This window comes from Maniola hyperantus, chromosome 22, assembly GCF_902806685.2.
Source record: "Maniola hyperantus chromosome 22, iAphHyp1.2, whole genome shotgun sequence".
NCBI classification, from domain to species: Eukaryota; Metazoa; Arthropoda; class Insecta; order Lepidoptera; family Nymphalidae; genus Maniola; species Maniola hyperantus.
Window position 1 is genome coordinate 9,775,165 of NC_048557.2, and position 13,571 is coordinate 9,788,735.

The window sequence follows — 13,571 nt, forward strand, 5'->3', positions numbered from 1 at the left end:
TTATAACTTCAGTTAATACACAATAAGAGCTACTTAAATACTGTAGTGCCAAAACTAAAGTTACTTGAACCATAAATAATAACGTATACTCCATTACTAATGTGTAAGAGTAAAGTCTTAATTGCTTATGATTATGAAAATTCTTATCGTTTTTTTTATTAATCTTACGTAAATTAGTAGGGCAATGAGATGGGCTTGAGCTGGGCTGCCTCCTCTGATAAGAGCTCAGCTCTTAAATTGGATAGATACAGATCGCGCGGCGAGAGTTTGGCTTTGACCTTCGGGTGGAGGGGATTACTGCGCATGGGTACTGTCACGCACACAATACTTTTCCTTTTTTATGTACCAGGTTGGATATTTGAGTGGGTCAAAATTCATGTACAGTGGTAATAATGCTAGAAAATAATACGAAATAGATAAACTTCTTCATTTATTAAAACTATTGATAGTTATTTTACTTATATAAAATGTTTATTTCCTTTTAAAGTTTACAGAGACAGCGATGAAAATTCTAAATAATTGTTTTTTAATAAAATTATTTATTCCAAGATACATGTAAAATTGGTACATACAAACAAAAGAAAACTTAAAATAATTATTAAATACAAAAGTTAACATTAAAAAAAAGTCTTAGCAGCAGTGCTATTCAGATTCTGAATCAGTTAAAGGTTTAACGCCTTCTATGAAATCACCGCATGGTCCAGTGGTGCTGCCGCGACACGAAATTGTGCAACGTCTTTTGCTTGTTGAGGGTCCGGGTTCAGGGCTTCCTCGGTTGCAGTTGTCATCATCATCATCTTCATAACCATCATCAGAATCATCGTCTTCGGAATTATCATCGACGCGAATTATAAATTGCTCGGTAAGTAAATCAACTACATGGTCACTCTTGACGTACTCTTCTTCTATATCTTTTACCTTTTTACATATTTTTCCCCATTCCTGGGCACCCATTAAGGATACTTTTTCTTTGATAAGTTTGGTACATTCTTGTAAATTCCATTTAACATTTTTGCTAGCTACATATTGTTTAATAGTAGCCCATGCCATTTCTATGGGGTTGAGGTCTGGATGGTAAGGCGGTAATCTCAATATGCTATGGTTTGCTTCTGCTAAAATTTGATCTATTGAAAAGTTTTAAATCTTTCTTTATTAGCTTTTATCAAGTTGTACAATTGTGGCTTGAGCATTGTTGAATCATATTGTATGCCTTTATCAGTTAGCCAATTCTGCATATCGGCTTTTTTGGTATTGGAGGACGGTGCTAAATCCCATTGTTTATTGTGGTATGAAGCGTTGTCGACAACCACTACAGAATTGGGTGGTAGGTTGGGAATTAATTGTGTCCTAAGCCATTTTTCATAATTCTCGTAATTCATGTTGTCGTGATAGTCCCCTGTTTTGGTGCCGGCTTTAAAAGTTAATAAAGCATTTGGTATAAACCCAGCTTCAGATCCTGCGTGGACTATCACGACTCGTTGTCCTTTAGAAATGGGTTTTTTTAGTCCTTCCGTAGGGCCATCGCTCCAGGCTTTGGTTGTTGAGTGCGATGAATCTACGTAGGATTCATCTGTGTAAACAATGGGTCTTCCTTCTTGTCGATATTTTCTTATTTTACTTAAATATTCAATGCGTTGTAATCGGATATTCGATGTTTCTATTAGTAATTTACGGTTGTTTTCTGTTTTTTTCCAGCGAAATCCTAACTCCTTTATAATTACACGAAGACTTGTTTCTGACCCTTTAAAGTTTATATCTTCCTCAAGTTTCTTTTTTAGTTTCCCAATGGTGGGAAGTTCATTATTCGTCTTGTGAAAATTGTGTATACATCTTTTTATAATACCTTGGTCAAAATTATCAATATTCGTAACTGGTTTAGCTCTGGGACGTTTTTTTCCAGGTGTTCTGAAAGTAATTAGCAAATCGGAACTCTGGCTTGATTTGCGATATTTTTTACAGTTCCAATTGAAGTCTTAGTGGCCTCCGATGTCCGTTTTTGAATTTTAGCTAATTTACTGACTACACAATTTAATTTAGAAACAGTTTCCGTTTTCATTACCTGCATAGTCTGTATAGTTTGGTTATTCTCCGACTGACTGAGTAAAGAAGCAACTTCCTCAATCTGACTTCGAATTTGCTTCAATGAATCGACACATTCGTCAGCTTCTTTCTTTAAAAAGCAATTCACGTCATATATCATTTTCCGTGCTTGCCTTTTTAAAACAATGTTTTTTTACGCATTTTCAAATCACTTTTTAATATTTAACAAAAAAAACTTAACTGACAAACTTAAACAAACAAACTCAACAAATAATAACAATCGACAACAATAAACAATTAACGAAAATAGCAATTCACTTGTGAACGTGATTGTACAACACGAGTGCGCGGTACGTCGTATCGATGCGAGAGGCAGGGAACGACTGGAGCAGTGGAGCGCCAATCAGAGCACCGCGTGCGCCTACACACCCGCCCCGCACCCCACTAATTGCCCGTTGATACCCAATTTCTGATTTCTGCGCAATAACGGTCAAAGCCAAACTCTCGCCGCGCGTACGCTGGGCAAAGGCCTCCTATTTGAGTTAAGAGAGAAATAGTTTCGAGAAATAAATTAAAATACAGCTATAATATTTACAATAATACAGATATTATCTAATCTAAATATAAATATAAGGAAAAGGTGATTAACGTACTGACTGATCTATCAACGCACAGCTCAAACTACTGGACGGATCGGGCTGAAATTTGGTATGCAGATAGCTATTATGACGTAGGCATCCGCTAAGAAAGGATTTTTGAAAATTCAACCCCTAAGGGGGTGAAATAGGGGTTAGAAATTTGTGTTGTCCACGCCGACGAAGTCGCGGGCATAAGCTAGTTTTTCATATAATACTTCGATATGATACACAGTTTCGAGCACAATTTGTTCAGATCCGTGTATTTCTTTTTGCAAATGAGCAGCATCGCTTTGTAGCATGGTTTAAGCTGTAGGTTATTTTTCTTCACTATCTCGATTTGTTCTGTTTGTGCATCCGGATTCATAGAGCATTTCACAAAAGCCATATTTGCCACTGATTTCTTAAATGTTACTGTCCTCAAATTGCTAATTTTTCCGGTTAAATTACCTTGGAAATATTTTTCAGCAATTGTGTCCCATTTGTTAAAATCAGCATAATTAAGGACCTCTACTTCATATGGTCTTGGTGACTTCCTAGACATAGTAAAAATTGTGCTCCACTGCGACGGTGCCCACACTTTAATGCCTCTTAAGCTTTTATCTATAATGGAGTGCATAGAGTCGACCGGCATATAGGTATACCCAGTGGCGGTCACAAGGTTTGAAGCTAGGGTAGGCATTAAAAAAAAAAAAAAAAAAACATTCTACACCAAATACCAAAATTTCAGGATTGTAACTCATTTCGTCTAGGAGCTAGGGACCCATGACAGACGGATAGAAAGACAGCAGAGTGACATTAATAAACCCTAAAAAGCGGCCAAGTGCGAGTCAGGCTCGCGCAATAAGGGTTCCGTACTGCAGTCACAATTTTTCGACATTTTGCACGATAATTCAAAAACTATGATGCATAAAAATTAATAAAAATCTGTTTGAGAATGCACAGGTGAAGCCCTTTTATATGATACCCCACTTGATATAGTTATATTACTTTGATAATTGAAAATACTAATTATTTAGTTTATGACCACAATTTAATTTTTTTTGTGTGATGTAACCACAAATTCACGTTATTCAGATTTTTCCCCTAATACCAGCTATTAGACCCACCTACCTACCAAATTTCATGATTCTAGGTCAACGGGAAGTACCCTGTAGGTTTCTTGACAGACAAACAGACAACAAAGTGATCCTATAAGGGTTACGTTTTTTCTTTTAAGGTACGGAACCCTAAAAATTAGGTAGTTAAATTAATAGGTAAATATAGGTACAAGTCCTTAAGTAAACACAATAGTTCATTTTAAAAAAGAAAATCAGATTGTTCATTATAAGGAGTAGTTAGTTGTTTAGGTAGGCGATACTAATTTATGGAATTCTAATTAAATCGACTCGGTAAATCTACGTCAGAATATTTTGATTATTGTGGTAACGATCGTGTATAGTATATAAACAAACCCTTAATTGATTATATTTATCACTTACTTACCTAGATTTGAAAAAGTTCTGAACCGGAGATATAATAACCTCAACATTTCCAACGCTTGTTAAATTGATTAGCAAACAATACCAATTTAATCATTCTGTTATCACTAGGTACACTAATAAGATCTCACACACATAACCTGCAAGTAATATTCACTTTTTACAAAGAAAACTATTCTTGTTGTCGATCAAAACAAACAAACTTTCTTGAAAACAGCTCGAGTGCCAAACTGACAACAGAAAGCGCGCGCCGCGCAGTGCGCACTTCGCCGGAGACGGCGCGAAAATACAAAATCAAAAAACAAACTTTATAATTTCTTAGAATTTAAAACGTACTTAAATTTATGGAAAATTAAATAATATCAATAAATTAACAACATTGAAAAAGTAGAGAATCATAACAAATATAGTTTTTATAGCAATAGATAAAATACTCATTTGTTTACATGAACTTACGAATTTAAATCACGCGCGGTTTTCAAAACAATATGTCTGATACAAATTTCTCTCTTGTGATTGGACAGAAGTACTGCTTATTTGGGCCCGTTAACGACGGGTCATTTGACGCACACATTAACAGATTTCGAGGTGAATTGTGTCACACATATAAACGTTTTCTTGTAAGGCCTGAATTCCTCTGTCGCTGACGTCGGTCGCGTACGTCGGTCGCGCGTACGAATATACGTTGTGTTATATATAGCACCACACTGTGACGCTGACATCAGCGGCGCGCGAGTTGCTACGCGCCGCGTATGGCGCGCGTCGGTCTCGCTCGTCAGCGCCGCGTACGTCGGTCGACTGACGCGCTATAGCACGCTATGAGCGTCCTCACTCTGTTCCCGACCGTCGGCTAAATGGTACGCGCGCGCGTACAGTCGCCATGAATATTGATACCGAACGTGTGATTGCCGAGGTGCGCCTACGTCCTGCATTGTGGGATTTATCTAATGAACTGTACAAAGATCGCGATGCCAGAGCAAAATTTTGGTTACAAGTTTTTGAAGCACTGTTTCCGGATTACAATAATGAGGGCGATGATAAAAAAAAGGAGATCGGTAAGTAAAAGATAATGTGTTTATAATAATTTTATCAGATATACATGTGGAATGCGGGTGGAGTAGCGGGAAGGGAAACATAATTTTTTGTCTTATTCTACCCCGCGTCCCCCAACGTCTTACATTTTACGGGACAGTCGCGCACGAAGTTGCTCCACTATAACTGGCTTATGCTATATCAGGGTTCAAAGGTTCATGAAAAATACACACAAACACTAATTGTACCTACACGTTTAATAATGTCCATACACAAAAGTTTTATGTAGAAACTACAATTTAAAACAAGATACCACACGAATTACAATAAAATCTGTCGTTGCAATCCCAAATCCCAAACACATCCCACGCAATTAGCGTGAGATGTGTAGATGCAATTTCTTAGTAAATATACTGGTTTTGCCATGGCAGAGAACCTTCCGGTGAAATAAAGTAGTTAGCGAATAAGTCTCTTAAAGTATCGCCTGTCCGATTCATAATGTTATAGCTGCTTAGAGAAACATTTTCTAAACCAACAATTGACATAGTATCAATAACATCATATTCATCACGTACTCTTATAAAGTTATGTAATACACAACATGCTTTGACTATTTTGATGCTGTTAATCAATGAAGTCCTCATAGGCCTGTGAAATACTTCAAATTTATTAGACATAATACCAAAAGTAGATTCTATGTAGCGTCTTGCCCTACTAAGGCGGTAGTTGAATATTTTTTTCTTGTGAGTCATATTACTACGAGCGTATGGTCTTAAAATATGACGTGATATTCCAAACGCTGCATCCCCTACAATCATGTAAGGAAACGGTGTCCGGCTGTTATCTACTTGTCTCGGTTCTGGTAGGTTTATTTCGCCGCTTTGTAATTTTGCATACAAGTTACTGTCCCTAAATATTATTGAGTCAGAATCTGTTCCACAAGCACCCACATTAATATACTTAAAACAGTAATTAGCGTCACACATAGCCAACAGAACGATTGAATAATATTTTTTATAATTACTGAATAAACTTCCACTGAATGCAGGGCAAATAATACGGACGTGCTTGCCATCTATCGCTCCAACACAATTTGGAAAATTTGCTCGTGATTCGAAACCCTCAGCGATTCTCAGCCAATCTTCATGTGACGAAGGTAGTCTTAAAGTTTCGTCGTGCAGAACATCCCAAATTTTTGTACACACTTCTGTAACGATTTTGCCAATAGTTGATTCTCCAAGCCGATAGTGGTAATGTAGATCTATGTAGGTATTGCCGGTCGCAAGGAATCTGTAAAATGTAATATGTATTAATTTTACTCTTTTTTCTTATTTTTTATTGTTTCAGAAAAAATTGTGCAGCAACGATGGAAGACTGCAAGAGATGCATATATGCGTTGCAAAAATGTCTTAAAAAATACTCCCTCAGGATCAGGTGGAAGTAAAAAAAAGGTGTATATATATTTTGAAGATATGAAATTTCTTGATAAAAAACACCAAGCTGAAGTTGAGGACTCCATCGGAAGTAATCAGGCTACACCGAGCGCAAGTAATCAGGATACCCAAAGCATATCTTATCAAGACGTGCCAAGTACGTCCAGTCAGGACATACCAAGGAGCACAGGACTTGAAGTAAATACAGAATTACAGAAAAGTGTTGCTCAAGAAAATTCTACAGACTCTGATTTTCGTAATAAACATTCTAATAAAAATCAGCGAAAAAGAAAACAGACCGACACTGATGAATTCGATAAAGAGATGCTAATGATGTTCAAAGATAATGCCAAACTTTTTAAAAATGATGACATGAATTTTTTCATGTCTCTCCTGCCAATAACAGAAAAGTTTACAACGCATCAAAAATTGATTTTCCGTACAGAAATGCTCAAAAAAGCAATGGAAATTAGTAATATACACAATCCATATGAAATAACCAGTAGACCGAATTCTTCAGATTCGTATTTTTCTCCACAGTCTGAATCGATTTTACACAGTCAAGATCCGATCAACGTACAGGAATATGAAACTTTCCCTGATATATCAAATACCGTTTCACAAGAATGTGTGATGTACGAAGTACGTCCCACTACTTCTTATACATCAAACTCCGGATCCCAAATTATTTCTCAAGGATACCAAACCATCCATGGCATTACTAGGAAAGCCAACGAAGACAAGTAAAATGTGTCCTTCAACAAAATAAATAACTACTTATTATTTTTTACAAAAAATAATAAAAAGGTTATATAAAAATGTGTTGTTTTCTTTCTTATTATTATATTCCAATGATAGATTGATATAATGTAACTCACCTCAATGTAACAGCAAGTCGTTCCACTGGAGGTATAATTTCTCGATATATGGAGCAGTGTTTCAGGTGATTTTCTAACTTTGATAACAGTTCATCAAAAGTTTTTACTCTCATTCTAAAATAATTAAAGAACTTTTCCTCGTCCTGACGTAGCTTTTCAAATAATGTAGAAAATTCACCATTCGTCACCCTATCAGCAACAATTGGGTGAATGTGATATCTTTTTCTACATTGACGCCGTCTCCGCTTGCGTAAGTATGTTGCAGCAACTAAACAATTTATAAACGGGTTCATAATTATCCCAAATCCACTTGGAGACGCCTGTACCGTGGAGCGGTCGGTATCGCACTACGGATGTTTTCATTGGCGCTGATGGCCAGCGCGCTACGCGACTGACGGTACGCGACCGACGTCAGCGACAGAGGAATTCAGGCCTAAGCCGTAAGCATTTCGGTCCTCAGCTTTTTCGTCCGATGTCGACCGCGCAATCACAATCGCGACCGCTCGTGATCGTTTTGAACGGGCGTGCGCGAGTTTTTGAAGAAGAGGTGTGTGTAATATTAATATTATTATTTAATAATAATTATTTTATGTATTATTTTTTAAATAATGTTATACTAACAATATTATTTAACATGAATTATGTAAGTATTTTTTTTTTGTAAAGTCTTTCATATAAGTTTGAACATGTCTAATGGTAGGGTAAGCAGTGCTTTTATGCCTCTATGACCTGCACGCCACTGGGTATACCCCGGGAGCAAATAATTTATTTGAATTGATAGTCGTAAGTATTTCATTTAAACATGTTAATACTATCTAATTTTTATTTTGCCCCGGACATGAGTCACAATATAGTAATAAATGTTTCACTGTACCCCTTAGATCCACATTATTGATGTACTTCTCTAAAATTGATGATATCTCAACCGAGAACGTGTATGTCTGTACTCACTTTGAAAACTTTTGAAGACCACGGAAGCGATTGAAATTCTTGCGGTGACAAGTACCAGGGTACCCAATCCACGGGATAGTATGCGTAGGGTGTTATCACGCGGTTCAAAGTACCACCAAATAGTACAGAATGAGCGTATCCATATGTGTATAAGAACCATTTTTTTTTTTAAATTTATATGTAATACTTTCAACTGTGGATTCGGGATGATGGTCGAGATTCCCCCCGACGCGCCAGCAATAGCACCTCTTCCTGATCCTCCACTATTTGATCCCAATTGACCGGTATTCATTGGCTCCGACGCACCACCTCCCGCAGCGTTCTGCGAGGCAGTAGGAACGTTAGGCAAATTATTTTGTATATCTGCAATATCACCAGAGCTAGGCAAGTCGAAAGGATTGTCACCAAACAAATCGTCAAAACTGATATCTTCGTAATAACGACCTCGTTTTGGAGATGAGGGTCCGGGCTGGGGTTCGGTTGGGGCGGATCCGTTATCGGTGGAATTGGATTGATTCCAAAACACATTAAATTCTTCTTTCCAGATATCTTTGTTATGTCTTTTAAAAGCGTTTCCTTCGTATTCACTTTGTTTGCGTTTGCCCAATTCTTTCCATTTACGAGAAACAAATTTTTGATAAGCACTGTAACGCTCTTGGCCTTTATGTCCGCCTGGTGGCATTTAAGTTTAAACGCTAACGATCGTTCTTATATATATGCTATGACGTCATAGGTGAACCGAACCCGGTAAACTATTTATATAACTTGAATTTTTTTTAATTTTTCACTACATCTCCACAACAACCGCCACATAATCAGATAAGCCCAATTTTGATTAAATAAATATGTTAAATTTAAAAAAAACGAATTTTTATTTTTCAGTACAAATCGGCAATTTCATACTTTAACCCCTAATACCTAACCATAATATACATAATGCGAAACGGAACTACGGATTGATGTAATTTTTTGCATGAGTATAGTTAAACTAGAGCCTAGAGCCGTAAAGCCAGTTTAAGCTCAGACAAATAAACTGTTCCCATTAACCAACCATTACAAACCAACTATTACATCAAAAATTAGGTGTTTTGAATAAAAGGTAATGAAACTGATGGGAGAATATTTCCTTCTATTCATTACCTACCGATTATTCAAAAACATGTAAAGTTACTTATGTTCTCTATTCCATTAATTTTAAAAATTTAATAAATATAAAATTGTAGATTTCTTAGCATTTCTCGATTTCATTTTAATTTCAGGTTTGATAAAATTAAAACTTCGATTCTATTGTTTTAATGATAGCATTTTTCTTTAAGTACAGGTCTGACAACGCTGATTTGTTATTTCCTTCACCACGTGCCGAGAGCAGCGACGCGTCATCTTCATCCTCATCTCGGGATAGTAAGAAGAAAAGGAGGCGAGAGAGCAAACGAGCGAGCGCAAAAATGCCGAGAAAAGCAGCAAAAATAACCGCTTTCGACTCCGAGGAAGAAGGTGAAGGTGAAAAAATACCGTCGACTCCCACTGCAAAACCTGTGCTAGCAAGTTACATCACACGGCGGGTGGCCAATGGGCACAGCAGACAACTTATTGAGTCCAAAAATGGGACTCATTATATTGAATTGAAAATTTATAACTGCGATGAAATTGAAAACACCCCACCCATTAATATATTAGATGGCGTCAGGCCATTGTTACAGTTAAGAACAGAACTAACACTGATACAGAAGCCTGGCGCCATCTATCCCAATTTATAGCAGCAGTCCGAAAAGAATACAAGAAAAGCCCACCAAGCTTCGTGAATTCATATGTAAATCCTCTAAGAAGTTTAGAAGTCACACAGATAAACCTAGATAACGACTTTGGTTTATAATACTCCTACTATTTAGATAATCGATTTTGACTGTAATGGATTATAAACTCAAGTACTTTTCTAGGATAATGAGGGCCTCTTCAACTTCGTGGAAAAAGTGCAGTCTAAACCATCAAGCAGGAAAAGAAGAAATAACGATGATCACGATATTGTTGTATGCGTATTACTAGTAACACCTTGGTCGACACTGAGTCCGCACGCGTCACGGAGGATGCGTTCGCCTATACTAACACGCGATATCTTGCAGCAAAAGTAAATACTAACTGTGATTTATATCGTTACAATAATGGTCGGTTCACATTATTCCAGTAGCATTCCAGTCCAGCATTCCAGTCCAGTGCTGGAATGCTACTGGAACAATGTGAACCTGCACTGGAATGTACCCATTCCAGTGATCAATCCAGTCCAGTGACTGGAATGACGGTCTATTTTTCATTCCAGCTCGCCCATTCCAGCGCCACTGGAATAGTGTGAACGGCCAATCCAGTGCTTGATTACACGTTTTACAGTGAACACGCATTGTTGTTTTTTGTGGAGTTCTATAGCTAATTCCTAACAATGAAATTAACTGAAAACCAAACTCTTCTGTTTGTTTCTTTGTATAGAGAACATGTGTGTCTGTGGGATATCACTTCAGAATTTTATAAACACAAAGGCATGCGCCAATCCGCCCTGCAAAAAATTTGTGAGGGTATGCAAATAGAAGGTTTTACTGTAGAAGATGTAAAAAATAAAATAAAAAGTATGCGATCTACATACTACCTTGAACTGGACAAGATTAAAAAATCCTCCACTTCTGGTGCTAGTGGTGATGTTTACCAGCCGAAGATAAAATGGTTCGCCGAGTTCAATTCATTTATAAGAAATGCAATGGTGAAAAGAAAAGTACAGGTTTGTTTGTTAAGAAATTAAATTATTCAGAATTTATTAATGAAATTATATAATTCTAAGATTATTTAGAATGAATGATAAATTGAAATGAATTTTCGTCTACAACCAGTGACTATAAAATTTACAGTTACCTACTTTTTAAAAAATCATATTATTTTGCCACGGTACTTTCCCTTCGTTCACAAAATAATTAGTATACTGTGTTCTTTTCTCTCTTGCACTTAACGATGAATGGTTACTGCCTTGCTGTGTGATACTGTTTAAACCGCGTACGTCAGTTCTCCACATACCTTCAATCAAACTGTGGGTATCAATATCATCGCGGTCAACAGAACAAGTAGTTAGATAAGCGCTCGACTTTTTTCGTAACCAGTTGTGTAGAGAACAAGCTGCAAATACAATGTGATCCACAGTATCTATCTTTGTCGAAATAGCCTTTTCGAAAACTCGAAATCGGTTTGCTAATATTCCAAAAGCATTTTCGACAATGCGTCTGGCACGTGATAATCTGTAATTAAATATTTTTTCTTCAAAACTTAAATTGGGCCCAGGATATGGTTTCATCATGTATGTTTTTAATGGAAAGGCAGCATCAGCTACAATTACCCCTCCTTCTGGTATAAAGCCGCTAGTTTCCAATTGATTATAGATAGAACAGTTTTTGAAAATACCACCATCAGATGCACTTCCATTTGCTCCTACGTTGATATAGGTAAAGCAATAATCGTGGTCTACAAGTGCCATTAAAACAATGCTATTATCTTTTTTATAATTAAAATTCACACTTCCATACTCCTTGGAGCCCGTAATTTTAATATGTTTTCCATCAATCGCTCCGTAGCAAAGGGGAAAGTTCCACTTATTCCGAAATCCTTTCTCGATTTGTCCCCATTCGAGTGGCGTACTTGGTACCTGTAATAAAATAATAATTTTATTTTCAGGAAAATACAGAATCTCAATCTAGAGTGCGGGCTGATGACGATCCCTCCGCTTTTGCACCAGAAACTCCTACACCAGAAACTCCTACACCGGAAACTCCTACACCGGAAACTTCTGCACCGGAACCACGAAAGAAGAAGTCTAGATTAACAGAGTTATCTGCAATTGTCAAAAACATGAAGGAGATCAAAAATGACTTCTCCAACTCAGAAAGAGAGGAAGATGAATTTGATATCTTTGGAAAATACATTGCAACGCAATTAAGAAAACTTTCCACAGAACAGGCTATCCTAGGCCAAGAAGAAATACAAAAAGTGGTAACAAAATGTAGACTGAACGATTTGAGATTTAGTAATACGAGTTATTCTCACATACTACAAGCGCCTGGTCCAAGTTCTAATACATTTTCAATGAGTCCAGCATCTACTACAGACACCCAAGCCACTGATGATTCACTTAATTTATTGTGTGAAGATACAGAATACGCCAATATTATTATGAATGCTTTCAATCAAGCTTAAATGTGAAATAGTGTTAAGTATGAGGAAATTATAATAAAGAAAATTAGTTACCTTGATGTGATCTTTTAATGCCCTTTTTATTTCTTGACAAACTTCTGATATGATTTGCGATATAGATGATTTTGGCAACCGAAACAGATGACTGAGGCTTCTGTAACTATTTCCAGTAGATAAAAAGGATAGAGTGACTTCTAGTTTTAATTTTGCAGGTATGGCATCTCTTAATAATGTATCGTTACGTTGAATATTGTTTGAAATTAATGATAACAACTCCTCAAAATTTTCTGCTGTCATTCTCATTGCCAATCTATATTCATAGGCATCTTCTGATTTCAGCTGTTGCAAAAGCATTGTTGAGCCTCCTTTTACATTTCTTTCGCTTATCCAGTTTCTCACCCAAATCCGCTTTTTTCTTTTTAGTTCTTCTTCAACTACATCAGTTACTTCTTCTAACAGTAATAATTGAACAGTTTTAAAACAATTTCTAAACTCCTTTCTTGAAAGCATTGTCACTATAGTGTTACCGATCTAACAGCTTTTGAATGACTGGAATAATGTGGACGATATAATCCAGTCCAGCACTGGACTGGATTAACTCGCTGGATTACTGGACTGGAATAATGTGAACTGACCATTACAGTCGAGATTAGTGAGTGATATGACAGAAAGCAGTGAATACAACAACAAGCATGGAGGAAGCACGGAACGCCACGGCCACTATCTCCATCAACGCTGCTGGATCTGAAGCTCCGGCTAAACAGCCGCGATTGGTGATCAACATGGACCCTGATGCAGGTCCACGTCCACGCCATCCTTACATCACGCAGTGTTACAACTGTCACACGCACACACTCACTGAGCGCGTGCGACATCTTCGGGAACAGCTGGGCTCGGCAA

At 37.1% G+C, this 13,571-nt stretch overlaps 1 protein-coding gene, 1 long non-coding RNA gene and 1 pseudogene across 2 annotated transcripts; 1 reads left to right on the forward strand and 2 right to left on the reverse strand.

Annotated features, from left to right (window-relative positions):
* Positions 1-235: 235 nt before the first annotated feature.
* On the reverse strand, positions 236-2,200 carry LOC138403890 (uncharacterized; annotated as a pseudogene).
* Positions 2,201-4,864: 2,664 nt separating this feature from the next.
* On the forward strand, positions 4,865-7,506 carry LOC138403919 (uncharacterized). The gene is made up of 2 exons (XM_069506100.1): positions 4,865-5,211; positions 6,536-7,506. Exons 1-2 carry the CDS (start codon positions 5,037-5,039, stop codon positions 7,366-7,368), a joined length of 1,008 nt encoding a protein of 335 aa, XP_069362201.1. The 5' UTR covers positions 4,865-5,036; the 3' UTR covers positions 7,369-7,506.
* On the reverse strand, positions 5,427-7,637 carry LOC117992867 (uncharacterized). Its single transcript, XR_011238044.1, has 2 exons — positions 7,500-7,637; positions 5,427-6,478 (listed from the first exon to the last, which is right to left on the reverse strand). It is a non-coding gene; the product is annotated as an uncharacterized lncRNA (long non-coding RNA).
* Between the last annotated feature and the right edge of the window lie 5,934 nt (positions 7,638-13,571).

Bases quoted from the DNA above. Each gene is read 5' to 3' on its own strand.
- LOC138403919 (XM_069506100.1), top strand. From the start codon at position 5,037: ATGAATATTGATACCGAACGTGTGATTGCCGAGGTGCGCCTACGTCCT. The intron at 5,212-6,535 runs GTAAGTAAAAGA...TTATTGTTTCAG, and splicing joins TGATAAAAAAAAGGAGATCG to AAAAAATTGTGCAGCAACGA.